Below are 27,191 nucleotides of genomic sequence, written 5' to 3' on the forward strand. Positions count from 1 at the left end.
TTGTTTTACCAGTCTCTCTCTTTAATGTTTTCTCCATTCGTTCCCCTTTGGATCACAAGCTGTTTTTATTTAGCATCAGGTAAGCTTCGCCATGTGTTTCTGTCGTGTGCTGCTGCTGTGTTGTGTGTGTGCCCCCCTCACACCTCCCGCTATGAAACCAAGTCAGTCGTGGTAGACTCGTAGGGCTCTTACTAATAAAATGAAGGCTTCAGGAGCAGACTTGGATACAGGTTTTAAAGAATTTCTTGCATTCGGACCCATTCCCTAATGGCTTTACACTTTACACTGTTGTGGTTGGCGTACAGAAGATGTCCTGGCTGGGCCTTGATGTTTAAAATAAAGCTGTGTAAGCCACTGGTGCTGCTCGGAGCCAAAGGAAGAAATCGGGGTAAGCATCACTTAACAAAATGGTGTAAAAAGATGGGGAGAGTGATAGGAGAAAGCAGCTGACTACCACATCCTTCGGCACCAGGCAGGGTAACCATCACGGCTTGGGAAACGCTGTGGTCTTCCCAACTCTTGTAGGGCGCACACGTCCTAAAATGGCTAACCACCACCAGATGCTGCTGATTAAATGGATTATAACATTGCTGCGTTTCAGAGGCAGGTCAAGGAAAGTGGTGTGTGCGTGAGCCTACGTGGACGGCAGGTAACGCATCGCACCGCGGCTTGGCACAAAACACCTGGGGGGTGACTAACACCGAGTAGCTTCTGTCCTGTTCCCTTAAAATGAACGGTGCAGTAAAATGGAGAGAATCCATGCGAGTAAATGCAGGTGGGCAGCAGGGGGCACAAGAACATCACAAGCAGTGGCGGTGACTTGGAGCAAGACTCCTTGAGTGAGTCTTCTGCGAGGGAAGGGCTTGCTCCTTTCTACGGCAGGTTTCTGGCTTTTAGTAGCTGTTAACCCCCCACCTATTAAAATAGTACCCGGGATCCTACAGGGAATCAGACGAAATACCAAAAGTGAGAAACGAGTTCTAAAAACAGTTTATTAGGAGCAGATTTTTTTTTTTTTATATTATGGTAAATTTGCATTATTCAAGAATAAGTTACTTGTACAGTACATACAGAAACAATATATAGAAAATCTACTATACAAGAAGAACTCTTCTGTGCAGGTGAGAAGAACTTTCAAATCAATGCACTTTTCGCCCAACAACCCTGTTGGCTTTAAATCATCCTGCTGAAGGCTGAGGTGGAGAGTGCACGGTCGGCTCCCCCCCGCCCGGGGTCGGTGCTGGTGAAGGTTTGTGGTTTGTTCAGATCGAACGAGCTTAAATTAAAATTGGGAATACTGTACTCAGACCTGTTAGTCAGGATTTCAAGGTTTTTATACGCTTGTTAGAGTAAAACTGCATGGGTCGTACGATGGTCCGGAGAAGACGAGGAAGGAGAAGGCAGCTCGGTGGCACTTTGGCACGGGCTGGGCTGCTGGTGTCTGCTCCTGGGGGTGGCTTCGGCCTCCCCCCGGCCCTGGAGCTCCTCTAGAAGCTTTCCAAAAACTGCTTTTGATGCAAAAACGATCCGAGAGGCAACAGCGGTGTCAGTGTTTGGTAACCTGCCCTGCATTGCTGGGCCCTGGGCTGGCACGGTGCGGCAAGAACGGGGGGAAGGAGGAGATTAAATCCTGCTGAAATTGGGGAGCTCCCGAGCCTGCCCAGCACAAGGACGCGCAGCAGCTCCCATGGGATGGCTGGCAGCAAGCACCGAGTGGTTTCCCAAGCCTAAAACGGAGCTGAGGGGCAGAAGCTCTGCCTGGACCTAAGATTTATTGAGTTGGGTTAGGTGCTAGCCCCGGTTGCTGCCGTGCTGGTCACACCACGAAGGCACTGCCCTGCCCCTGTGGCCAAATGGTGACCTGAGTGGCCAAAACACCTCCCTGCCCTCGGCCCTCTCCTGATTTCTGGGGCTTGCTGCTGACGGAACCGCAGCTGCCGAGCCTCAGGACTTCATAAACGTGCCCAAAGCCCGCGGGGGGGCAGGGAAGGGAGCCTGCCAAGCCCTGAGCTCTTTCCTCAAGTTACTAGAAGGACACAAACCCTCTCCGAGCCCGTGTGAAAGGAGCGGGGAGGTGGCAGTGCCCGCGGGGGGTGCCGGCAGCAGCGGCAACCTCGTGAAACCCTCGGAGCCACCTCCTCCTGCTGGAGGTCACGTCCAGCGGAGTTTCGGAGTTTTTCCACCGGGTGGTCACGAGCCCGAGGTGCGCGTTACTCATCCAAGCTCGGCCATTTCCATGTAAACTACGCCAAGAGCCCTTGCGATTGTTTAATCGGCAGCTTCGCTGAGGAGCCTCCCCCCGAATTAAAGCAATCTGGGAGCGATGCAGCAACGGGGCTGGAAGTTGTGCTGAGCTTCCCCCCTTCCCCTGCCCCACGTTAGCCACGAAGAAGCCAGCCCCATCCCCACACCCCGTTTTGGTGCAGAGGGACCCTGCAAACGCCCGCAGCCTTTGTGCGGCTTCGGGGAGGGAAAAAAAAAGAGCTGCGGATACGGGTGAGGAGCCCTAGCGGAGCACAGGGGCTGCTTTGTTTCCCCCGCAGCCTCTCCGGGTTTGGCAGCCCCGGAGGTGACACCATCCGGGGTGATTTTTCTCTGAAATGCTCCGGTTTCGGGACTGGTGGCGATGGCGCAGGAGCGCGGCTCCTGCTCGGTGCCATCCCCGGGGCAGGAGCAGGAGAGGCTTCGTGTGCCCAGAGCGCACGAAATGAAGACAGGAGAGGGCAGAGATGGAGGAGAGGGGAGGCACGAAATCCCAAACATGCTCTCAGGTCGCCGTTTCCAGTCTCCCAGCCCTTTCCCTGCGCACACCGCTCCCCTACACAGACCGATTTCCCTCCTGCCTGGAGCCGTTTGGCCGTGGGATGTTTTGGAGCCGAGGGTCGGGCTCCCACCCAGCTCCACCTGCCCTCTGGCAGCAAAATAAAGCAATTCCCTCGCCCTCAGGCTCCTGGCCTTGGGCAGCCTCCGGCCCTTCGGCTCTGGCACCGCAGGCACTGGCTCAGCCCCAAATCGCGGTGTCGGGGCCGGCTTTGTGCACCACCTCCCCGACTCGTGCCCACCAGGCTCTCTTGTTGTTTCCTTCCAAATTAATGCTCCCGGAGGCTCCCACCTCTCAGGTGTGCCGGGGGGGACCGAAACAAACCCAAAAAAAAAAAGGAAAAAACAAAAAAGGGCTTTCCTGTAACGTGATCTCAAGGCCAGCTCCGCGTTAGAAATCCCGGGGAGTGCCGGGCGCTGAGAAATCTGGAAGTTGAGCGCTGCCAACATCCCCTCGCCGAGTGTCGCAACGGCTCCGGCCCCTTCCTTATTCTGAAAATAGCATCGGATTCGAAGAAGTGGTTCCTCTCCAGCAGGTAAAAACGGCACCGGGGCAGCGAGCACCCCCCGGGAGGGGGGAAAAAAATGCACGAAGGCAGCGAGGGTAAAGTGCCGGCTGGATTTGGCACTGCAGCTGTAGGAGCGCCAAACCAGCCTCATCCTCCTCCTGTAAGGCACTTTGGGGTGCGTGGCCCCTGCTGCGGGATTGGGGGGGCTCAGCCTGGACCCCCCCCTGCCCGCGAGGGGCCCGTTGCATAGGTGGCCACAGCCCCCAGGGCATGGGGGAGAGCTGAAAGCAGGGGGGGAGGCGAGGTAAAGAAGGAAAAAGTAGGGAAATTCCCCTGGGAGTTGTGCTGGAAAGGCTTCCCTCACTGGGAGGGGGGGGATTTCTGGGATTTCTTTTTTTTTTTTTTTCCCCTGTCAGTCTCCGCGTTAGTCCTCGGCTGTTGGCGTTGTTAATGGTGGAGCGGTGTTAGTGTTCACGGCTTAATTAACAAAGCTAACGGGGTGAGTGGTTCTCCGGCTGGTGCAGGGAGTGACTGCAGCTGGGCTAGGTTCTTTCTTTCTTTTTTTTTTCTTAAAAAAAAAAAAAAAAGGAGCGAGAAAAGCCAGTTTTTTGCCTTATCTAAAATTAAAGAACAAACTCCTCCAGCGGCTTTGCACGACCCGAAGCTCGGCTCCGGCAGCTCGGGGCTTGCTGGCAGCTTTGTGCAGCGGCAGCACATCCTGGGGCGGGAGGAAGTGGCTCTTCGTCGCCTGTGCGCAGCCCGAAGCAGCAACGTGTCAAAGAATTTATAATCCTCTTTTTCCTTTTTTTTCCTTTTTTGTTTGCTCCAACGATGCGGGTGCGACGCGAGACCCCCCGGTTCCTTCTCCGGGCGCCGCGGTGCCGAGGGGACGGAGCCCGGCTGTGCAGTGCCCCCCGTGCCGGCCACGCAGCTGGGAATGCAGGCAGGAGCGGTGTGTGTGTAAACAGTAACGAGAAAGCTCTAATAATACCCAAAAAAAAAAAAAAAAAAAAAAAAAGGCCCTTTAACAGGCCGAAGAGAGGGAGCACACCCGTACTGGAGTGAAAAACGACTCCCTTCCTTGCGAAATTAAAAAAAAAAAAAAAATAACAATCCCTAACCAGAAGGAAGAAAATAGTTACATTCTCGCTGGGACTCCCAGAGGGGGCTCCAGGTCTTCTTCTCCACCCAAAAAAAAGTGCGTCCCCCCCCGGGGGCCCGTCAGAGCGGCGTGTACTGGTTGTCGATGGCACGGACGTGGCCCCGGCCCGGGGCTTCCACCTCGTAGTCCGACTCGCGGGGCCGGGCGCCGGGGGTGGCGGTCACCCCGCTGTGCCGCAGGCTCTGCGCCAGCTCCGCCGGCGGTGGCACCAGGTGGAAAATCTGCTCCGGAGGGGGCTCGGCGGGGCCACGGGGGCAGGAGGAGGAGGAGGAGGAGGTGGTGGTGGTGGAGGTGGTGGTGGGGGTCAGGCTGAATTCGGGGCTCCAGCCGGGGACGGGCAGCGGGACGGGGACGGCGGTGCCGGAGCCGGGAGCTGTGGATGGAAGGAGAGGCGGTGGCTGCTCGGGGGATGCTCCTGCCCCATCGCCCCGCAGCCCGCACCGGGATGAGTCCCGTGGCCGTCAATTTGGGGCAGCTTCTTTCTTAGAAAGGGAAGCCGGGAGCTCAGGAGTCACCTTTCGGGGCACTGCCTGGATGTTTCCGCTTCCCCCAAAAGATCCCAGCTGCGCCCATCACCCTGGGGACCCTCCCGAGTCCCCGCACCCCGCGGGGACCTCCCCATCCCCGTGCCCCAAACTTTGACCCTGTTGTACCCCTACCTGGCGGCTGGGGCAGGACGACGACGTAGCTGGAGAGCCGAACGTCGCAGGTGGCCCCGCACTCCAGCGGGATGGGGAAGCGGTGGAAGTGGTGCAGCATCTCCACGATGGAGGAGAAGCGCAGGTGCTGGACGCGGCACTGGCCCCGCTCCGTCAGCGACAGCCGCAGGTGCTGCGGGGAGGAGCACGGAGCCGTTACCCTGCCACCGGCTCCCTTGCTGGAGGAGATGATGGGGGGACACAGGGATGTTTGGGGTGGAGGGGAAGGGGGACAAACGGCCTTAGCATCCTGTGCTGCATCCCCAGCCCGCGGTGCCCGGCCCGCTGATGGTTTTTTTTTCCCCCCCAGGAGTGGGGATGGGGACACCAGCAAGCGCTGGGGTGGGATGGGACAGGACTCGCGGCCACCCACGTGTGTGCAGCTCCCGAGGGGGTCTCCGGTGTGACTTTTTTTTTTTTTCCCTCCCCATCCCAGCCCCTCTCCCACCTGTACCTTTGCTCTGCCCTGGAAGTTGAAGGTGAGCACGTACTCGCCGCGCCGCGTCTCGCTCTGCCGCACCAGGAAGACGCCGTGGCCCTCCAGCCCCCCCAGCTGCACCAGCTGAGCCGCCTTCATGCGGGAGATGGGCCCGTGGAACCAGGGGCAGGAGGACAGGAACTGCTCCATCTTCGGCCCCGCCGCCTCTGACGACCCCCCCGGCGTCGCCCCTGCCCGGACAGGGAGGCCGGTGGGGGGTGAGCACCCCGGGAACTGGGGACCCCTGCCCGGCCCCGCTCCGTCACCCTCATCCCTTCCCCTATGGCTGTGTCCTCTCCAAGTGATTTGGGGCTAAGATTAACCTTAGCCAGCCCCAAGGAGGCACGGGACCCCTCCCTGGTGTCCCCAGGCATCCCCCGAGCCTCACCTTGGTTGGGGGAGTCGGTGCTGGTGGTGGGGCTGGTGGCTGCGGGGTCAGGGTGCCGGCCCGCCAGGAGCTCGGGGTCGCCTGTGTCCGACCTGTCAGGGATGGGAGAAGCCAGGCTAAGCGCTGGGGACGGGTGTTTGGCACGGTGCTCGGGGACACGGAGCAGCTGTCCCCATCCCCGGGGTCAGTGGGGCTCGGGGACCCCCGCCGGGTGCCTACCCCCTGTGCGCGCATTCCCGGATCTCGGCCGTCCAGGAGCTGAGCTGCTGCTCGTCCCCCGCCTCGAACAGCACATCGGTGGCGTTGGTCACCTGGGGGACACCAGAGAGGGACACGGGGACATTAGATAGGGATCTGCAGCCCTATCCCCCCCCCCCCCCCCACAACACACATTTGGGGACCGGACAGAGCAGAGCATCCCCACCCCGCGGGCTGCGTCCCTGCCATCCCCGGCGTGGAAGAGGAACCGAAATTTGGCACGGGAGCTTCCAGCAGCACGTGCGCCCCGAAGGGGTGGGGAAGGCGTCGGGGCCAGCTGCGGGGCCCCTCGATGGGGGCCGTACCTTGAGGACGAAGGTGTGGAGGTTGTCGGGCATCTCGAGGCGCGTGCACCTCCGCACCTCCTGGACGGCGGAGCAGGCGGTGTGCAGCTTCGGCTTGGAGCCCTGCGGAGAGGAGAGCGGCTGAGCCGTGCCCGCGGCCCCCCCGTGCCCCGAAATGCTGCTCCAGGGAACGGGATCCAATCTGCTGGGAGTCCCCTGAGTCATGGCAGCAGCTAGGAAATACCCCTCTCTGCAGGGAAACACCCAACGGGCAAGGAAATACCCCACCTGGCAAGGAAATACCCGGCACGGCTGCTGCTTGGAGGCTGGGGCGAGCTGTGCCGGAGCAGGGCACCCAGAGCAGGGCCCCAGCCCAGCGGTGCCCTGAAGGATAGGAAGGGATGGAGAAGGAGTTTCCCAGCACGTGCTGGAGAAATTGTGTGCACCAGCGAGGAAAACACGGCCTGGGTGGGTACAGGGGGGTGTTTGGTGGTCCCCGCTGCGGTGTGGGGCCGGCCGGAGGGCGCGATGCCCCCGGGCAGCCCCGCACCCCCCGGGGTGGCGTGCCGAGAGCTCCCTGCTGCTGCCCGGCCAGTTTCGCTCTGACACAGGCACATGACAAAACGCTGAGCAGGCACTTCCATAAACTCTAATAATACCCCTCCCGGCAGCTTTCGGTTCCTCCGCCGCCAGGAGCGAGCTGCTGACCGTCTCCATGCTGCGGCACCGGGGACCCCCACAGTCGGGGACCCCCATAAGTGGGGACCCCCGTGGCGGGGACGGAGCAAAGCCCTCGGTGTGGGGGCTGGCACTGGGAACAGCACCGGGTCCCCCTCGTGCCAGCCCCCGTGGGTGCAGCCAGCCCGGGGTGCGCAGCTCAGCGCTCTGGTTCCCCTGGGCTGGGCTCGCTGCCAGCTCAGCGTTACAAAAATTTTGGCTGGCCGTGATTCATGCGACAGCTTCAGCATCCCACGGGCTGAGTCTTCGCTCTCCCGTGCCAGGCACCGCCGTCCCCTCCGGTTCCCAGCTCCGGGCTGATCCCGGATGACCCCACACATGGCCACTGACACAGGACCCATCCCTGAGCATGACGCTGGGCTGCGGGGTGGCAGCCGGGGCCGTGCACGATGCTGCCGCACAGGGGAAGGGTCCGAAGGGTCCGGGCCTTTGCTCTGAGCTCGCCCTGCTCCCACCGCAGCGCTGCTGCAAGGCCATTCCCCCGAGCGGGGCTGCAGCGAGCGCGGCGCCTGCCGGCACTGGAAATCTTGCCGGCGGCTGGGTTTGGCAGTGCTTTTTTTTCTTTTTTTGCCCCCCACTTCCTCCCTCTCTCAGTCTCACTCTCGACCAAGGACTCGGTGTACTTTGGGGCCGGAAACGCAGCGCGAGAAGGGCCAACCCTTATCAGCGCCAAGCTCCGCCGAAAGAAAGTTCTTAGAAGTCGCCCGCCGCGGCGCAGCGCCCTGCGAGGAGCCGGGGCTGCCGCAGCTGCACGCGCCCGCCCGCAATCAGTGTCGCTGCTGCGGGCTGGGGCAGTGCCACGCCGCGTCCTGAGGGTCCCTCGGAGGGTCCTGAGCAGTGTCCCGCACAGATGGGGGGTGCTGAGGGCTTGCGGTGCCCACCGTGCCCCCTTCCCTGGGCTGTGGGTGCCGGGGCCGTGACGGCCGGCACGTCCCCGAGCTCGCCGTGCGGTGCCAGCGTGGCGTGGGCGTTATCGGCACGCAGGGCCCGGCCGGCAGCACCAGCACCGCGCTGCTCCTGCTTTCTTGGGAGCAGCAGAGGGGGAATTCCAGGAAAAGGGAGTTCGGCGAAGCCCTGGGCTCGGCTCCATCCCTCCCCGGGGTGAGCGCAGCCGGGGAGCGCGCACAAGGGAGAAGGAAATGATGCAGCAGTGAGATACGGTGCCCGAAAGGCAGTCTGGCTTCGGAGAAGTGCCTACCGCAGGCACGGTGCCCCCGCCCCCCGAAACGGCGCACCTGACCGCAAGATGCCCTGCTCGATGGCGGCCCTACCGAGAAATCCTTTTCTCGGTAAGCAAAACTGCACACTCAACACTCCGCGTGCCCGCCTGGCGCCCACGGGCTCCTTCCCGGCAGAGAGGTGCCACAGCATCCCCCTGGGTGCTCGGGGAGCTCGGGATGGCACGGGACAGGACGACGGCAGTGGATGGGACAGGACAGAGGGTGAATTCACCCCAAAGCTTCCCGTGGATGTGGGGGGAACCCCAGCGCCTGGCTAAGCACCCCCTGAAATCACAGAGGGCCACGGTGCCCGCAAAGCGCACGGCCCCCGCTGTGCCACCACTGCGGTGTCTCCTGGTCCCCGCACCCCAAACCACCCATCCTGGGCTGCCACCTCCAGTTTGTAGGGCAGAATCCAGCCTGGCTCCCCAAATCCCCCTCTCCCTGCAAGGGCTGGCTCCCAGGAGGAGCAAATATTACCACAAATGGGATTTTTTTCCCCCAAAACATTGTCACCGCGCCCTCGGGCAGCCAGGTGGGCAGGGCACCCGCGCTGCCTGCAGCAGGGATTTTTGGGGGACGCCCCTCAGCAATCCCACTGCTCCTGCTGCTCCCAGCCCCACTGCCAGAAGTGTCTGGCCATAGGGAGCCGCGCTGCTGGGGACCAGGGGGTGGCAATGGGGACACCCATCCTGCAGGCTGGGGACAGGGAGCGGCGCCAGCGCTCAGCGCCTGATTAAAATTAGTGCTGGAGAGCGGCTTCCTTCCACCTGTGGTCTGCCGAGCCCTGCCCGGTTTTATTTTTGCTGTTTGCTCTCGCTGCTGATTATTTTCTAGTGTTTAAAAAGCGCTGAGTGAATCCAGCTGGGCCGGGGAACGCGGTGAAGGGGAAGACGCCGAGGGCGCAACCCCGCTCCCGGCATCCCACGGAGCCCCCGGGGCTGCGCTGCGCCCCACGGCCCCGCGCCGGGGACCTTTTTGGAGGATTTCTTAGAAAACCAGCCCCGAGTTTCCACCCTGCTCCAGCCCGGGGGGGACACAGGGAGGGTTCCCACGGGCGGCACCCGCGGCACCGCGCACCTGGCCGGGAGAAAGCGGTGCCGGAGCGGGGCGGCGGCGGTGCCAGCAGCGCCGGCTGAAGGTCAAGCCAAGGTCACAGCTGCGCCCCGGCGTTGCAGGCGCCGAGCGGAGCTGCTGCGCTTCCGCCTCGCCAATCCCCGCAGCTCCTTCTCCTCTGACTTTCTTCTCCATCCGTGCGCCCGTGCCTGCAGCAACCTGGCCGTCCCCACCAGCGGAAAGCCGCCCGCGGGGGCGCGGGGGCTGCTGCGAGCAGCGGGTGAGCTCTGGCTGCCCCGGGGAAAGAGGAAGGCAGCTCGAGCTTTCCAAGAACGAGAGTGAAATCGCAGCACCCGCTATCGACCGGCAGCGGGGTGTTGGCACACGGCAGCCACCCCGTGCCCCGGCAGCCTCCGCTCGGCTGATTTCTGTGGGGTCCCCAAAACGTGGCCACCACCACCCGGTGCTGCTGTGGCTTGCGGGGTGTTTTTTGCAAAAAGTGGGCAGGGGGAGCTGCAGCCAGCACTGCCCTTATCGTCGGCTGTGCTTCCCAAGAGGGATTTGGCCAGAACCCAGAGCCCAGAGTGCAAGGCAGTGGTGGCAGGGGGCTGACAGTGGTGGCAGGGGGATGACGGCGGTGGCACGGCGATGACAGCGGTGAAGGCAGCGAAGCCTCAGGGGGCTGTGCCACAAGGTGGGCACCGCTGAGATTTGGCCCCTCTGGGAAACCCTGGAGCTCAGCGTGTCCCCTTACGCAGGGACAAAGACCTCAGGTGGCACAGCTCGGCCCCACGGGGGTCCCCGTAGGGCTGACGACGGACAGACGGACGGACAGACAGACGGACGGGCCACCGAGATTTGCAGCAGCGCGGGCGCTTGGGTTATGCCAGCCCCAAAACCACTTCCTGCGCTCGCAGCCCCGAGGGAGTTTTCTTAAATTTCCCAGGGGCACAGCGGCACGATGCCACGGCCCCAGCCCCAAGCGGGGGGACGTCCCCGTTGTCCCCACACGAGGCAGCGAGCCAGCTGGGGAGGGGGCAACAGGGGACGTGCTGGTGGGTTCGGGGCATCCGTCGGGCTCAATCCTTGTGGGTTTGCACCACGGCTAATCCCAAAGCTCATCCCAGGGGACTTTGCACTATGGTTAATCCCAGAGCTCATCCTGGGGACTTTGCACCACGATTAATCCCAGCACACGCCCTGGGGGATTTCGCCTCGCAGACAATCCCAGCTCTTGTCCTTGGGAGCCTGCACCACGGTTAATCCCAGCGCTTGCGCTCGGGGATTTTTCACCATCGATAATCCCGGCACGCGGCCTCGGGGTTTTCCACCCTGGTTAATCCCAGCGCTCATCCTGGGGGACTGGCAGCACCGCTAATCCCAGCGTTGGTCCCCCAGCGGCTGGTCCCAGCCTTTCCATCCATCCCTGGCATTTCCCGGCAGCCTTTCCCCCCCCCGACCACAACTTCTCCCCGCGTTTGCTGAGCCCTGATCCGCCGACCCTCCTCTCTTCCTTTAATTCTTCTTCTCCTGCTGCCTCTTCCTCTCCTGCCCCATTTCCTCCCCCACTTACAGAGGGATTTCCCACACGGGGCATCGCTTCCCTCACCCTGTTTTTGGGCCGTTTTCCTGCACGTCCCCCCCTCCCCGTGCCTCCTGCACCCCCCCATGCCCTCTGCCAGGCTCAGAGCTTGCAGGGGGCACTGGGGGTGGGCGCGCGGGCTGGCACACGGGCACGTGGAGGTTGTTCACTCTGAAACCTACTGACATCAGCACCGGGCATCTTCTTGGGGGTTCTGCTTTTAGAGCTTTTTAGAGCTTTTTAGAGCTTTCCTGCTTTTATTGAACAGAGCAAGGTGATCACTGCTGTGGTGAGGGAACTCGGGACCCCCCAGGCCCTATCGCCTTCCTTGGGCATCACCCAAAAGACCCCTCTCTGACCCCACATCCAACTCCAACCCCCAGCCAGCATCCTCAATCTGGCAAGACCAGCAGGGAAAACAAATTTCCCAGCTCCGTGCGTCCCCGCAGCCTGCGGTGGCACGGTGGGGACGGGGCCGTCCCCGAGGGGACGGGGCTGGGCGGCTACAAGGGGCCCCGTTGTGCCGGCTGCCTCGGGGGCACAAAGCCCCTTCTGTTCCCATCACAAGCAGCTCTGGTGTGAGGTGCTCCCGGCAAACACAGCCCCATGGCACCCCACGGCACGGCGATTTCACAGCCAGAAGAAAATGGGGTGAGGTGAGACCCCCCCCCCCAAAACGCCCAGCGCTGCGTCAACCCCACCGGGAGGAGACGCGGGGGGCCGGCTGGATCCCCCCGCCCTGTCCTCGGGGCTGACTGGCGCCCTTTGTGCATTGATAAGGACGTCAATAAATAAGGCAGAGGCTGGCCTGCTTCGCAGGCAGGGCATGAACGAGTAAATATTCCCTCCTGAAAGCCCTGAAAACCGCACGCGCTTTCGCTGCCGCCGGCGCTGAATGTCGCCCATTCAGCCTCGGCACCGTTTGGGGGGATCGGGGAAGGGCCCGGGGTGGGATGCTCGGCTCCGGCCAAACCCAAAGTCCTGGGACGGCCGAATCCTAAAGCACTGGGATGGCCAAAACCAGAGGCACGGCAGCACCTCCGTGCACGATGCAGCCCTGGAGGTGGACCAGGGATGCTCGGCCGGTGGGGACGGCGCAAAGCAGGGCTGATGCGGGGCGCACAGAGATGCTCAGGGCCCTTCCCAGCAGCTGGATGAGCTCGGACCCCCCCGGCCATGAGATCTGGTGGGGCCAAGCGGCCGTGCTCCGAGCCAGCCCAGCCACATCAAGCTCCTTGCCCTCCTCCAGAGCAGCGTTTTGGAGAAGCGGGGCTATAAACAGGATCTTGAAACAGACGGCGCTTGCCAGCCGCTCGATATTTTTTTATTTTAAGCCAAACTCGCTTCCAGCGTGGGCTGCTTTAATAATTTCCTGGAATAAATAAAGAGCTCGGAAAGTAAACAAGGTGGCCGCACGCGGGCGGGAGCCGGCCGCAGCCGGGGCTGAGTCACCCCTGGAGCTGCCGCCAGGGGCTGGGGGCCGGGGTCCCGTTGGGGGGGTCGCTGCGCGTCCCCGTGCCACGCTGCCACCCCTTATCCTCGTGCGGGGGACCCCAGGGATGCGCCCAGCGGTCGTGATGCCATGGGTCTGGCAGCTTGGCTGGGCTGCTCCCACCTCGCCCCCATCCAGGCTGTGAGGAAAGCCCCCCAGGGGTACAAAATTGGGCACGAGGGGTGCGGGTAGGGCACGAGGTAGCCCTGTGGGTGCGCAAAGCTGACGGCACATCCCCAGGTGCCTGCTCCTCATCCGCTCCCACTGCTCTTTGGCAGCACGAGCTGGGCTTGGCAGTGCCCTGGAGAACTGCGAGAGCATCCCGAGCCCCGGTGGGAGAGCATAAATCCCCCGAGGGTATTTGGGTTCCCCCTGCCCGGTGCTGCTTCGTTTTTGGCCATCTCCTCGCCGTGCCGGAGCTGCCGGGTGGGAGCGCGCTGCGGCCCCCCCTCTGCCTCCCCGAGGGCTCCTTCCAGCCCCTGCGCCGCCTGCGCAGCCTCTCATAAATATTTACCTTTGAAAGAAGCAGCACTCAGCCTCGACACAACCACATCCTGGACCATCAAAAAAAAAAAAAAAGGCAGAAAGAAAGAAAAAGGAAAAAAAAAAGATACAGCCACCCAAAAAAACACCGACGGGCATCTTACGGCTGCTGCCAGGGCTGAGCGGGTCCCACGCCTGCCGGGACCCTGAGCTTGCACACGAGGGAAAAGCAGCGAGGTTTGGGCGCTTTCCCAGTCCTTTTCCTTGTAATTCTGTTTTTATCTCAATTTTGTGCTCATTTCTTGGCTTGCACGCGGCGCTTTCCTACCCAAGCGGCTTTAGAGCATCCCACAAGGCGGACGGCCCCGTCCCCATCCCCGAGCAGCAGATCACTGCCACGAGCAGAGGGACCACAGCGGTGGGGCAAAACCCCTCACAATTTTGAGGAATTGGGTTAAAAAGAAAGGAAATCCTCCCATCTCCTCTCCGAGCCAGGCCAAGCAGCCCCAGAGGCGGGGGAAGCGGCAGGTTGGGGCTCCCCATCCTGCGTCCTTCCCGGCACACAGCAGCCGAGCCCCAGCAGGCTCCATCCCAGCAACACGGTTTCCAAAATAAGAAACTCTGCTCTTCAGCAATTAACGCCGGGGCTGTGGTTACGTTGCTAAAAGTGTTTTTTCCGTGCATGACCAAGGATGGAAAAAGTTGCGGTTAATAAATGACAAATAACCTTTTGTCTCATCACCCGCCCCCCTCCCACCAACCCGCCCCCCCCCCCTTCCACGGCCGCGTGCCCTCACCCTGAAATACGAGAGAGAAAAAAAAAAAAGAAAAAAAAGAAAAAGCTGAAAAGCTCGCCGCCGAAATCTCAAGAAGCCCAAGCTACGCCCAGCCCCGAGCGCCTTCGAAGAACAGCGGCGAGGGGACGCGCTGCTGCTGCCGCCCTGCTCCCGGGGAAAGTCTGCGGCGGGGGGGGGGACGCACGGATCCTGGCTGGGAGGGGAAGGGAGCAGCCCTGCCGGCACGGGGTTATTCGAGGGTTTTGTTGCAAAGAGAGAGAAAAATGAGGCACGAGATCCTGGGAGGTCACCGAATGGGATCCTGGTGGGCTGCGGGGTGCTTTTCCCCGGGCCAGGGTGGTGACGGGCACTGGGGTGCCTCCATCCCCACCAGGGTACCTCCATCCCCACGGGGGCTCCTCCATCCCCACGGGGGTGCCTCCATCCCCGCCACCCTGCTCAGGTTTTGCTTCTTTCGTGCGCATCCCCGTGGGAGCTAACACCGGGGAGGGAACCACCTCGCGTGGAGGAGCTCGGGGACGCGGCTGGCAGGCGGGTGGCCGGGGCTCTGCGCGAGGTGCCGGGGCCATCTGCACTTCCAACTTGGCTTTGAGAGCACGATTTGTCATCGCTCCGGCGGTCACGTCTAAAAGGAACCTCATTTTGGCTCCGAAGCCACGGCTGGAAACGCACTGCGTGGTGAAGGAAGGGGTTTGCTCCAGTCCCCTCCCGGGGCTGAGCTGTGAACGCAGCCGGCGTGGCCGTGCCAGGGCTTCCCACAACCTCTCCAGCCCCTGCTTTGGGAACAGGGAACGGTGTCACCGGGCTGTCCCCACGCGTGCCACATCGGCCCCAACCCTGCCAGTGTCAGCCGGGAGCCACCCGGAGCGGGACCTGCTGGCTCAGGGGATCGCAGTTCTCAGAAACGAGTTTCAGGTGAAAGGAAGGGGAAAAGGCAAAAAAAAAAAAAAAAAAGAAAGAGAAAAAAAAAAAAAAAAAAAGGAAGTCAGAGCAGTCTCGCACTGAGCAGAGATAAAAATACTGCTCCTCCCGCGGCCACGGCGAGGACGTAAGAGCCGTGACACCGGCACCGCAGCCTGCGCCCGAAAATCTTCCCAGCTCATCTCGCAGCGCAATCGCTTACGGGATGTGATGGATTTCATTAAAACGCCATAAAGAGGCCGGCGCAAATGAAAATCCCATTTCCCTTCCCCTTCCTGTAGGAACATCTGGTCAACATAAACGGCTCGGGACATTTCCGTTGCAAATCCCAATTTTCAGGGGGTTTAGGGCTCGGCCGTAAAACATGTGCGCGGGGCTTGGCGGATGAGAGCGGGGCAGCCCCAAACCCAACGAGCTCTGACCCTGCAGCGGGGCAGCCCAGGGCAGAAACGCTTCCTTTGAGATTTCCAGAGCTACCAAACCCCTACGATTACGAGGACGCACGGCGGGGTAAAGCAGAAAGCCCTTAGTGCCTCCACGGGAGGCGAGCACAACCTTCATATTAGACATCAGAGAGTCCACAGGGGCATCGTGCCAGCCCCATTCCCGGGGTCTCTCCGGTTCTCCCAAGCAGTAAAAGGAGATTAAGGCCCTTCAAAGTGTCCCGCTCTGTTTGATGCCGGGCACGTTATGGGATTAGGCTCACGGGCTTCTTGGGAGAGCTGAAAATGAAGCCGAGGGCTTGGTGGGCACGGGGGGCGCACGCGCAGGGCCACCCTCGCCTCCTCGCCCCGTGGACCTGGAAAATGATCAAATAGGTGGGAACTCGGCTGGACGCTGCCAAGCCGGGCGGCTGAGCTGAATTTCAATGGGTGTCGTGTTGTTTAAAGGGTAAAGGGGCAGGGAAGGAGGGGGCTGGCCCCGTGCAGGGCAGCGGCAAAGCCCCGCAGGGCTGGAGGGAGCCCAAGGCGGCAGCGAGAGCTGGGAAATGAGGGGGCTGCCCCCAGCCCTCCCCTGGGGGATTTTTGGTTATTTCCAAGGAAAAAAGAATCACAAAGCTCTTCTGTTTGTCCTGGCAAGGGCTTTGCCTCCTTGGGGTGATGGTGCTGAGCTCTCCCCAGGGGTTCCCCAACCCGCACCTTCGGGTCTCGCCCTGCCCAGCGCCCGGCTTGGCTCCAACCCGAGCAATAACGGGGCCGGGGGGGGGCTGGGAAGCTGCCTGCAGCCCTCCTGCTGCCGAGGAGGCGAGGAGCTGGCCCCCGGCCAGTTCATTAGAAAGGAAGGACCCGCCCTGAGGATATTTTCACAGGAACCCCATTTACTGCTGAGATTTGTGAAACCCGGGCGAGGAGCGGCCCTGGCGCGGGGACGGCACAACGGGATGGGAAACCCACACATGGGGGGGACCCGGCCCTATCCCCCCCGGGACGGGCAGCCACCAGCTGGTTGGGAACTGCCAGGAGCAGGGCTGCAGGGCGCACGAAATGCCCGGCTGTGAACGTCTCCTGTGGGCTGGGGTGATCCCTGCTGCTCCCCATCTCCTCTCCCATCGCTCTCCTCCTCCTGCGGGGCGTCGGGAGCGCAGCAAGAAGCGGTGCTCAAGATTAAAGGTGGCCAGAGGCTGCTGCACCACCAGATGGGATTTCGAGTGCATCACCGCATCCTCCAGGGGCAGGGGGCACGGCAGGGACCCTCCCCGTGCCCTCGTATTCATCTCTTCAGGCTTCGCCCCTTTTCATCTGCCCAAGCCCCCAGGGTACCTCTGGGCAGGGGTCACCATGGATGAGGAGGAGCAAAGCCGGCAGCAGCTCCCCAAATAGCTCCAGCACCAACACCTGTGTTGGGTGTGCCAGGGTGGCACCCATGGGTGCTGCCTGGCCTCGCAGAGCCCTGGAGCGATGCCACCCACAGCCACACCTCCCTTACAGCCGGGGACGTGCGCTGCCAAGGGGACAAACACAAAATCCTGACCCCCGTGGAGCAAAACCAGGCTGGTGGAGGCAGGGAGAGGCGCTGCCCCTGCCTCCAGCACCGAGCAGGGTGCTGGGGCTCAGCCTCAGCCCCAGCCGGGCTCCTGCACAGCCTCCCCGTGGGACCGAAAGCAGCGGCTGCACCGCACGTGACGCCGAGCTGCGAAAAGCGAAAGCGGCGGTGGCAGCACGGGGCTGGCACAGGGACCTTTGCTCCTCGGCTCCCAGCGAGCAGCTGGGCTGCTTTTTACTTTCAGACCTCGACATTCATCATTTTTTAAACTCTGCTCTCTCCCTGCAGGTGTTTTGGGGCTGTTGGGCAGACAGGGCAGGGATTCAGCCCGCTGCGGGGAGCCGCCGGGCGCCAGCTCCTCCATGCCAGGCTTCCTTGCTCCAGAGCACAAATTGCTCAAAGTTAAGTGAGCAGAAAAAAAAAAAAAAAAAAAGGAAAAACCAACAAACCACAGACGAAAAAGCCCAGCCCGTTCCGTCTACGTAAGACCCGCCATGTGGAGGAACTGGCTTTTTAAAGATTAAAAGCCACGGCTGTCCCCCCCCGGCCGCCGCGCGGCTGTCACGCAGATCCGGCACCGCCGGCGCTCCCGCTGCGCTCAGCACCCCAAAGCTCCCCCAGGATCCCAGGCTCTGGCTGCGGAAATGCTGACAAAAATAAAACCGAGCTCCCGACGGATCCCACAGGAACCGAGGAGGGCTCAGAGCCCATTTTGTGCTCCCTTTCTTTTCCTTTCCCAATTTTCCCCAGAGGCTCCGGGTGCTGAAGCCGCAGCACCGCGGGGACAGGCACCGCGTGAATTTGGGGTTCGTGAGACCCGGTTCCAGCCCTGGTGACATCCACCTTGTGGGAACGGGTCCATGAGGATGGGGACAAGTGGTGTTTGCAGGCGAGGACACCAACCCCCTTCCCCAGCTCTGCTTCCAGCTGGAAAAGCGAGGTTTGGGGCCCCGGAGGAGAAAAACCCAAAAGGTTTTGTGACCGCTGGCAGTAATTTGTGCTCGCGTTGCCCTTGCCATGGGGTTGCGGGGATCTTCTGCCCTCTGAACACCCTGAGGGGAGCCCCAGGCAGGATGATGCAGCCAAAACCTGAGTGGGGACGAGGCGAGGGAGCCTTACCTTGGGTGGGTCGAAGAGCTCCAGGACGTACTCCTCGCTGTCGGGCGTCCCCGCTCTGCGCAGCACCAGGCGGCAGCGCTGCCAGCGCGTCCCGCTGTCCAGCGAGCTCTCGTCCAGCAGCCCGTACTTCAGCAACCCCTCCTTGCGCACCTCGGGGGGCTGCTCCCGCGACAGCCCCCAGGGCAGGATGCGCTTGCTCAGTCCCGGCTTCAGAGCAGCCTCTGCTGCGTCCCCATCAGCCTCCGCTGGGAGGGCATCCGAGGAGCGGCGTCGGAAGAGGCTGCGCCAGCTCCGGCGCAGCTGGCTGAGGGAGAAGGGTCTCCGCGCCGGCCCCGCCAGCTCCTCCGAGCTCCACGACTTGCGCAGCCCCGTGGGGGCCGCCTCGGGAGCTCGGACGGGCTGCTCGGGGCGAGCGGCCAGCTCCGCTTCGGTTTTGGTAGCCACTGTGCCCAGGGAGGCGTCCGTGTGCCGCCGCTGCGTCTCCCGGTAATCCCGCGCCGGGCCGGCGGGCAGGATGCGGAGCTGGCTCATGGCGAAGCCCTCCTTCACCTCGTTGCAGAAATACTGCTGGAAGAGGTCGGTGAAGTGCACCGAGAAGTTCTCGGCGGCCAGCAGGTCATGGTGCGGGTGCTCGGTGGCGAAGCGCAGGTAGTGGCGCGCCAGCTCCTTGGCGGTGCTGATGGCGTGCAGCTCGCAGAACTCATGCCAGCCCCGGGGATGCGCTGGCGTGCCGGCCGGCAGAGCGTGCCCATTCATTGCCGTGGCTCCAGCGAGGCGGCCGCGCTGCAAGACAGAGCACACAGCAGGGCCATCAGGGCAGTCCCCAAAAGGATCCAACCCCAACACCTCCCCTGTGGTCACCGCTCCCCGTTTATCCCCTCCGGGGCTCGCCGCGTGCAGCACGGCCCCGGTGACCGGCGCGGCTGCCCAAGCGAGACACGGTGACAGCTCCCAGCCTGCCGGTGCCAAACCCGGCTCGCCGAGCGTGGCCGTGCCTCAGTTTCCCCACCCGGCCGGCACGGGGCGTCTGCTCGGCTTCCTGCCCACGCAGCTGCCTGCAGCTCCCCGCGGGACGCGCGGCCGGGCCGTATCCGCTCTCCTTCTGCCAAGGCTTAACAGCGCTGATGGGTTTCCCTCCAGGGACCTATTTCAGCTGAGCTGATAAAAATGCCGGGGGGGGGGAGGAGGTAGAGGGAGTAGGAGGGGGGAGGAAAGGAAATAAATGGCTGCTGAAATCCAGGGAGGGAGCTGCCTCGTCTGGTGTTCACCTGGAGACGTGGCCGCGCTGCCGGCACGGCAGGGGGTGAGCGAATGCCTCCCCGGGGGGACGCTCGGATGGGGTGAAGGGGTCTGTCCGTCTGTCTGTCTGTCTGCAGGTGCCAGGGGTGAGCTGTGCCCCCCCGTGTCCCTGCCACATCCCACGGTCCCACACAGAGCGACAGGGCTGCTCTTCGCTCCGTGCTTAACCCCTTTCAGCAAGTGGAACCGGGCTTTAGGATCAGCCGGGACCCCAGCTGGAAACGCCGCGCGGCTCCCTGGGCTTGCCAAGGAACCCCAAAACGCACACATCCCCCTCCACACGGCTTGGGATATTTGGCTTTTCCTTCCACGGCCACATCCAGATGCTGAAGGCACCCCAAGGCCCTGCCCTGTGGCCGTGGCACTGCTTGGGGTGGCCGCAGGGCTCCAGCAGAATCACATTGTGCGTGCCAACCCGGTGGCACCGCTCTGCCAGCCTCGGGGACCGTTTCGGGCCACCAAGAGTCACGAAGCCGCCCCGGCGAGCCCTTCAGTGGAGCTCCCTGGCGCTGTTTCCCCCCGTACCTTGTGCTGGCACGCAGCATTTATCGGGGCCGTGCATTCTGCTCAGGCAGGAAACATCCTCCAGCCCGCCCGCATCCTGCCGGGACGGGGCAGGACGGGCTCGGCGGCCTCCCTGCCACGCAGCAGCGCCCGAGCTGCTAGAAGGGGAGGAAAAGTGATTGCATTTCTCGGGGCGGGGTGGGAGGAAAAAAATAAAATAAAATAAAATAAAATAAAAAAATAAAATAAAAACACAAGGGGCCGGGAGGAAGCGAGCGGGGAGATTTGGACAGCAGCAGCGCGGCGGATCTGGTTTGCAGACGGGGAGGCGATAACGCCGCGCGGCGCTGGGAACGCGAGCCTCTATCTCTGCCCACCCGCCGGGCTTCCTAGTACGTCCTCAGAAGTTTCTAGGCGAGGGGAGATGTTATCAGCCCCCGGCCAGCCCTGGCTTCTCAGAAGAGCCACGCGGGGCCGGCGGCGCTGCCGGGCGTGCGCCTCTGCCCGCGGCCGAGCCGTGGCGAGCCCCCCGGCGGGGCCCCCGCGCGGGGCCGTCTATCAGCACCGCCAGCCTGCCCGTGACTCAGCACCCTCCGCCTGCGCTCCTGCTTCCTCCGGCACCCGGGGATCGCCGGCACCACTCGGCCGGCCGCGGCACCGAGGGAATCCGGGGAGCCCCCGGGGACAGCGCCTGCAGGCAGCCGGGATGCTGCCGGGAAGGTGGAAACCTCTCTGAAGTTTTCACGCTCCCATTTGGGGAGAGGTTTTGCTCTGGGAACGCCGGGCTTCGCCCGCGCCACGTGGTGGGAAGGAGCCCGAGGCCGTTTCCAGCAGTGACGGGTGTTTTCCAGCCGGGACCACGATGGGAAAAGCAGCCCCGGCGGCTTCCTCCTGCTCGTGACACCGCCTGCATCCCCACCCAGCGGGGACGGATGAGGATGGATGCTCTGCTTCGACCCAGCTCCGAGGGTGTTTTTTTTTTTGGCATCGTGGCATTTTGACCCTCGTGCCCTGCAGGTCACCACCGAGCCAAAGCTGCGACAGCAACCTGCTTTCCTGTGCACTGGACGGGGAATCCTGCACAATATCGGCGTGCGGTGACCAAAGGCGCCCACCCAGAGCTGCTGGAAGGGCTCGGCGCCATTTGGGTGGCTTTGGGGCGCAGGGCCAGGAGCGCCCAGCACCATTTCTCGAGGAACAGGGGGACAGGATGGGATGGGGCGAGGCGTGACAGGACGGGACGGGGCAGACCGGCCGCGGGCGCGCTTTGATGCAGGCTGCAGCAACAAGCCCGAGCCTGCGCCCGGATCCGGCCCTGCAGCTGCGCCGCCGCTGGCGCTCCCGGGAGATTTAATTAAAACGCTTCCACCACCAGCCCCATTGCCCAACCCGAAGAGTGTCGCGGTGGGTCCCGGCCCCCGAGGCAGCAGGAGGGCCGGATCCGGCACAAGGCTGCTTATTCCTTCACGGTACCAAAAGGATCAGCGCGTGGCACCGCGCAGCAGCACGGGGCAGTTTTGGGGCCGGCAGGCCTCACCAAAAGCAGGCAAACCCAGCAGGGCTGCAGGATCTGGCCCCATCGTGAACCAGCCTCAGGTCACGGGGCAGCAGGCAGCGTTTTGGCAAATTGGGTGCCTGCAGGAAAAGTGTTTTTCCGTAGCGAAGCCCACACCGCCTTGCCCCGTGCCGGGCAATCCGAAAATGAAAGCAGCCCCTCGCCGGCGGCGTCCGAGCCAGGGGAAGGCGAGCCAGCAGCCTCAATAGGAAATTTGATTTGTGCAGGGCTCACCCCGAAACAACCGTCCCCAGAGCAGAGGAAAAGCTCTGCATTTTTAGCCCGGGCAGCCTCCCTTTCGGAGCCTATTCCAAACTCACCCTAGGGGCGATTTTCCGGAGGGGTTGGGTAACGCCCCGGCCGGCCCCGCAGCTCCTCGCTTCCCGAGTCCCCGAAATGCCCGGTTCCCACAATGCCGCGAGCGGGGACATTGTTCCTTCCCAGGATGTCCTCCATGAAAAGAGCTATTCTGAGCCAGGCAGCAGCCTTTTCTTGGCACGGCCCCGCAGCCCGCTCGCGGGGCGGCTGTAAAAAGGCCGGCTTACAATGAACGGCACTTTTCTGTGCCGCTGCATCCGGCTGGGGGGCTCGGGGGGTGCGGGTCCTGGGCTTTTGCAAGGGCCAGGAGGCACGGGGCATCTCTCCAGCAAGGCTTGGGCTCCGTCCCACCCCTGCGTCCCGTTACTGGGTGGCAGCTGGATGCGACCCCAGGCGAAGAGCACAGCTGGGCGCAGCTGTTTGGGGACGGCACCGAAACGCTGACGCTTTGCTGTCCGGGATGAAGCGGGTCTGGGGCAGGGGGAGAGGTGGGGACGGGCCCTGGATGCAGCCCCCTGGTGTGGGAAGAGGGGGATGGAGGAGGTAAGGGAGGAGAGCACCCCCATGTCCCCCCCCCGGGGCCTCCTCCGAGCTGGGTCATGACACACCGCGTCCTTTGGCCGGGCGCAGCCATGGGAAGCAGCCCTGGCTCCGCGCTCACATCCACCCCATGCAGTTTTATTGCTGCCTTTCAACTCGAGTTCAGCCGAGCCTCTGCTCCCTCCCACCTGCTTCAGCAGCGGTTAAACGCTGCCCGGTTACCCCGGCATGGGACGGAAAGTCCCAACAGCACGACCCCAGTGACTCCATGGGAAGAGACGAGGACTTCAGGGCCCCCAGCCACTCCCCAAAAACGGGCACCCACACACACAGGGTCACCATAACGTGGCTGAGGACTCTTGGGACAGCTCAACCACAGCAGAAAGAGCTCCAGCCCTGGCACTCACACCCCTCTGCCCAGCAGCACCCATGGCTGTGCCCTGCCTGTCCCAGCACCGAACCCACGCTGCTGCCACGGACACCCAGGGGTGGCAGCAAGCACAGCCCCAGAGGACAATTCCCCCCCTGGGGCTGGAAACGTAGCTCGGGAAGGGATGAGAACCCCACTGGGAGCATCGCCCCATGGTGGTGGGGATTCCCAGCTGTCCCCGAGTGCCCCCGCTGCTGTGCCTTAACGCGTGGTGCTGCCCGGGCGGCACAGCACTGCCACAACACCTTGTAGAACTTGAAAGCTGGGGGAAATCCAGTGATTTGGCTTCCCCCATCACCCCCACGGACAGACGGGATGGAGACATCCCAGCTACCACCCAGCTGGGGCCAAACACAAGCTCCAGGCTCGCTTGGCCCTCAGGAAAGCACCGGGTAGGACCCGTGCGCCCATCACCGCAGTGCCAGGCGCTCCGCGGCGGCTCCCACCCGGCACACCCGGCACTGCTGCGGCTGCTCCCTGCGGGCTGCCCCCCCCGATGTGCTTCACGGCGCTGTGTTAAATGCATCGCTGCCACGGGGGCGTGGGAGACGCAGCTGCAGGCTCTCCCCCTCCGTGCCGCGGCGGTGCCGGGGCTGGATCAGGCCCTTCCTCCTCGCCGAGCCACAGCGGCGCTGGCAGCACCACAAACCCTGCCAGCGCGCAGCTCTTGCACTTTCGCTTCGTCTCACTTGCTGGGATTTGTCCAAACGGCTTCTCCATGCCCCGGTGCCTCAGTGGAGAGCCCCCACGGGCCCCCCCGAGCAGCCAAGGGGGGGAGGCGAGAGGTTTGCCCCCCAGCAGAAGCAGTGAAACCCCTTGAAAGCCTCACAAGCCTCTCCGGGGCAGTATGTGGTGGAGGCAGAACCACCACCCCGTGGGCTCTAGCGAAACCAAAAGGGATCTTTACAGACACAATAAAGATATAAAAGCAAAGGAGAGAATAAAAAAAAAGACAGACAGTACTCAGGGTAGGGGGGGGACACACAAAGACAAAGTCCTCCTTGCACCACAAACGAGTTAGAAAAAAGAAATCAGAGGCGCTGATCTAGTCCCAAACAAGTCAAAGCGAAAGCTGCCAGTAATTTCACAGGCCTTTAAAGCCCGGCCCGCAGCCTGCCAGCGCAGCCTGACGGCACACGGGACACGCGGGCGGCGTGAGGTCCCCGCACCGACCACCTCTTCCTCCAGCTGCTTTCACTACCTAAAGCGCAGCAACCCGAAAAGTCCCCCGGGGCCGCCAGCCCACACGGTTCCAGCACATCTTGAAGCAATTTGCAATAACAAATGTCGAAATCGCAGCTCGACAACTCGCCCCGGTTTCCTTGACAGTAAATCCCAGCCCGGGGAAGCGGAGACCACGTTGGTCCCAGCGGGTCGGGGCTCTCCACGGGTGACCCCGCTTGGCGCGAGCGGTGCTCAGCACGCCGGCAGGGCACGGGGAGGCCGGCAGGATGCTGCCTGCCGGGGCATTGGCCTCGTGCTCACGGCCCCCCCCGTGCTTGCCAAGCCAGGCAGTGCCCACGAGCCAACAAAGTCCACGGGGAGCAGAAAGCCAGAGCAGCTTGCCAGGCTCGGGGCTGGCAACTCCGCTCGGCACCCGCAGCGGCCAAGGGGGCAGAGGACAAGGGGGCAGCGGGGGGGGCAGGTAGGGTACAGCCCCCCCGCATCGCCCACAGGGTCCTGCGCCCTCCCCAAGGGGCCACCCATGGGTGCTGCAGGGCTCTGGGGAGGTGCAGGGGTGGGTGGGTGCGTGCTGCGCCCATGGAGCAGGGTAGGGGGCCGGGATGGGGGTGCTGGGACCCCAAAGTGCTGCATGGAACCCCAAAAAAAGAGGGACCCAGGGAGTAAAGGCGTGCTGAGAGGAGGGGGCCCCCAGGTTATGGAGGGGGGGGGGAAGGAGAAAGTGGGTCCCGGGGGTGCCAGAGGCTGGGGAGCAGGGGGAAAGGGGCAAAGGGGGAAGGGGCGCGGAGCGATCGCGTCCCCGGGGAGGCGAAGCGGGGGCAAAAGCTCCGCGCCCGGGGGCACGGCGGGGCTCCCCCCTCCCTCTCCCTTCCCTCCCCGCCGCCACTTTCGCTTTGCAGCCGCCGCTTCCCAGCCCCGGCCCCGCCGTTACCTGCAGGAGAAGGCGTCCGGGGGCCGCTCGCCCATGGCGGAGCGCAGCGGAGCGCCGCGCCCGGGGCGCACCGGGGAACGGGGACACCACGGGGCTGGGCTGGACGGGACGGGACGGAGCGGGGACGGAGCGGGGACAGACCGGGGCTGGACGGGGCGCACGGCACAGCTCGGCACGGCTCGGCTCAGGCAGGAAACCGGGGCAGGCGGCTCCGCATTTCCGCCGTGCGGAGCCGCGGCGGCGCGGGGCGCGGACCCCGGCCCCGGGCGTTATGTAAACGGAGCGGCCGAGGGCGGAGGCTGCGCGGGGGCGGAGCGGGAGAGGAGCGGGAGCCGCAACCGGAGCCGGAGCCAGAGCCGGAGTCGGGTCCCCGGCGCCCCGCACCGGTCGTTCCGCGGGTGCGCCCCGCTCCGGAGCCTTTATCTTATCGCCTGCGCGCCCGCGGAGCAGCCGGGACAAACAGCAGGCTGAGCTCTTCTGGTTTAGAAGGGCCGGCACGGGTTGGGGTTGGGGTTTTTTTGGGGGGTTGAGTGAGTTCTTGGTGTCTCCAGGGGGTGTTTGGGGGCTCAGGGTGGTTAGGGGAAATGGGGCTTGGTTACACAGCTGGGACACAAGGGTCTCTGCAGGGTGGTGGTGGGCGAGCTGTGGTCTTAAAGCCTGGTTTTCATAATTTTTCTCTGCTTTTAGCCAAGGAAATCGTCTCGGAGCAAAAGGGAAGGAGCAGGGCCAGCCGCTGTGCCCCACCACGGGTGACAAACGGCTCTGTCCCTCTGGTCCTGACCGGGGAGTGCCCAGCCCCGAGCAGGGGTGAGGACTGGGGTGGGTGCCCATGGGCCGGGTCTGGCCACCCCAGGGCTGTCCTGGTGCTGTCCCGGTGCCACCCTGCCCCAGGGGAAGAGGGTCTGCATGGTGGGCCTGTGTCTGCCCACCCCATGGCATGGGAAACGGGAGGACGATAAACTTTCACCGCAGCTTTTTCCAGGAAAAGGCTGGCGTGTGGGCTGTACCGTCACGTCTGGCCCACCGACATCTCCCACCCGTGTCACCGCCTGTCCCGAGGGCTCCTCCGGGGCCTCGTCCTCCCGTGCCACACGCAAGGGGCAGCAGCATGGGGCCGGATGAGCCCTCCTGGACCCCCGGACCCCCACGCAGGGCGCACCAGAGCCGCCACAGAGCAGCCCTGCCCAGGGGCTCGCCCAGCATGACAAACCGGGGAAACCCAAGGACGTGGCAGCCGGGGATTTATAGATGCCACTGGGTTGATATGTGGGTGTCGGGAAGGCGGGGACTGCAGGGAGCTCAGCACCACCGCCGCCCTCACCGAGCGGGCCGAGGCATGTGGGGCTGCTGGGGAGCAGGCGGTGGTGTGCCAGCACAGCGGGTCCGGCCCCCGAGGTGCTTTAAAACGCTCGCTCGCTCCTTTCATGCCCAGTCTGGGCAAAAAGCCTCAACGGGAAACCCGCCCTGTGCCGGGGTGGGACAGCAGGATGTGGGTGCTGTGCCCTGTGCTGGCCCCGTGACCCCCTCCAGCCCCCCGGCCCCCCAGATGGGGCAGAGCCCTGCTGCAGGGCTGCAACCCCACGGTCCCCTTAGGCATCGCCCGCTGCAGGATCCAGAAAAACGCTGCTTGCAAGTGTCCAGGAGTGGCCGAAGTGCAGAGATCTTACCTTAAAAGCTGCTTTTTAATTCCTCCTGCCGATGCCTCGTGCATGCTTGCACCTCCTGGCTGGGTTTTTGAGCACAGACGAGCGGGCGGCAGAGCCCAGCTCCTGCCCTCCTTCCTCCTGCCCCTCCAGCCCCAGCCCGGAGCTTTGCAGTTTTCTCGGTGATCTCCAGCTCTTTCAAAAGCACCCTCTCGGTGTTCTCAGCCCTTACGGCTCACGATTTCTCTTTTGTTTTGCTTCCTGTACGGATTTTTTTGCAGTCCCCGACTACCAATTCACTCCCACTGACTTCTGCTTTTTCTGTTTGTCTGCGCCGAGCTGCGCAGATGCCCTGCTGCAGGCACACGCCGCCGCTTCCCTTCTGCTGAGCGCTGGGCTCAGCTTTTAACTATTGCAGCTTTCCCCTCCTGCAGAAGCCTTTGCCAGCGTCCAACCATCCTCCCCACTTCTCCTTAACTCCCTCGCTCTCACCCACTTCGTTTTTGGGATGTGCCCAAAGGCACGTCTGCATTTCCCAGGGTGGGCTGTGACGGTGACCTCTGCCCCTCCGGGCTGAGATGAGGTCCCCCCTCTGCCTGGGGGCGATTTTGGGGGTGACGGCTGGAAATGGGGGGCTGCTGGGTGCGCTGGCCGAGCCCCCCCAAAAAAACCCTCGAGGCTGGTTTTCGCCTCCTCCTTCGGAGGGCGGGGCGGGTGGTGGGAAGGGTGGCGAGGGTGGTGGTGAGGGTGGTGAGAGTGATGGTGGTGAGGGCGATGGTGGTGGCGATGGTGACGGAGGTG

At 63.3% G+C, this 27,191-nt stretch overlaps 1 protein-coding gene across 9 annotated transcripts; it reads right to left on the reverse strand.

Moving 5' to 3' along the window:
• Window positions 1–967: 967 nt before the first annotated feature.
• SH2B3 (SH2B adaptor protein 3) lies at window positions 968–27,062 on the reverse strand. Of its 9 annotated transcripts, none has more exons than XM_068653666.1 (9): window positions 26,415–27,062; window positions 17,989–18,771; window positions 6,619–6,720; window positions 6,275–6,366; window positions 6,056–6,147; window positions 5,644–5,858; window positions 5,151–5,368; window positions 4,472–4,864; window positions 968–4,260 (listed from the first exon to the last, which is right to left on the reverse strand). In XM_068653666.1, exons 2-9 carry the CDS (start codon window positions 18,742–18,744, stop codon window positions 3,801–3,803), a joined length of 2,328 nt encoding a protein of 775 aa, XP_068509767.1. In that variant the 5' UTR covers window positions 18,745–18,771; window positions 26,415–27,062; the 3' UTR covers window positions 968–3,800. The 9 variants fall into 9 exon arrangements, 8 of the variants coding, with proteins under 8 accessions (XP_068509767.1, XP_068509761.1, XP_068509766.1 ...); XM_068653660.1 differs by lacking the exon at window positions 26,415–27,062 and adding an exon at window positions 24,748–25,116; XM_068653665.1 differs by lacking the exon at window positions 26,415–27,062 and adding an exon at window positions 21,667–22,369.
• Between the last annotated feature and the right edge of the window lie 129 nt (window positions 27,063–27,191).

This window comes from Anas acuta, chromosome 17, assembly GCF_963932015.1.
Source record: "Anas acuta chromosome 17, bAnaAcu1.1, whole genome shotgun sequence".
NCBI classification, from domain to species: domain Eukaryota; kingdom Metazoa; phylum Chordata; class Aves; order Anseriformes; family Anatidae; genus Anas; species Anas acuta.

Bases quoted from the DNA above. Each gene is read 5' to 3' on its own strand.
- SH2B3 (XM_068653665.1), bottom strand. From the start codon at position 21,777: ATGTCCCCGCTCGCGGCATTGTGGGAACCGGGCATTTCGGGGACTCGG. The intron at 5,859-6,055 runs GTGAGGCTCGGG...CTGTCCGGGCAG, and splicing joins CACCGACTCCCCCAACCAAG to GGGCGACGCCGGGGGGGTCG. The intron at 4,261-4,471 runs GTAACTATTTTC...CTGCATTCCCAG, and splicing joins CTGGGAGTCCCAGCGAGAAT to CTGCGTGGCCGGCACGGGGG.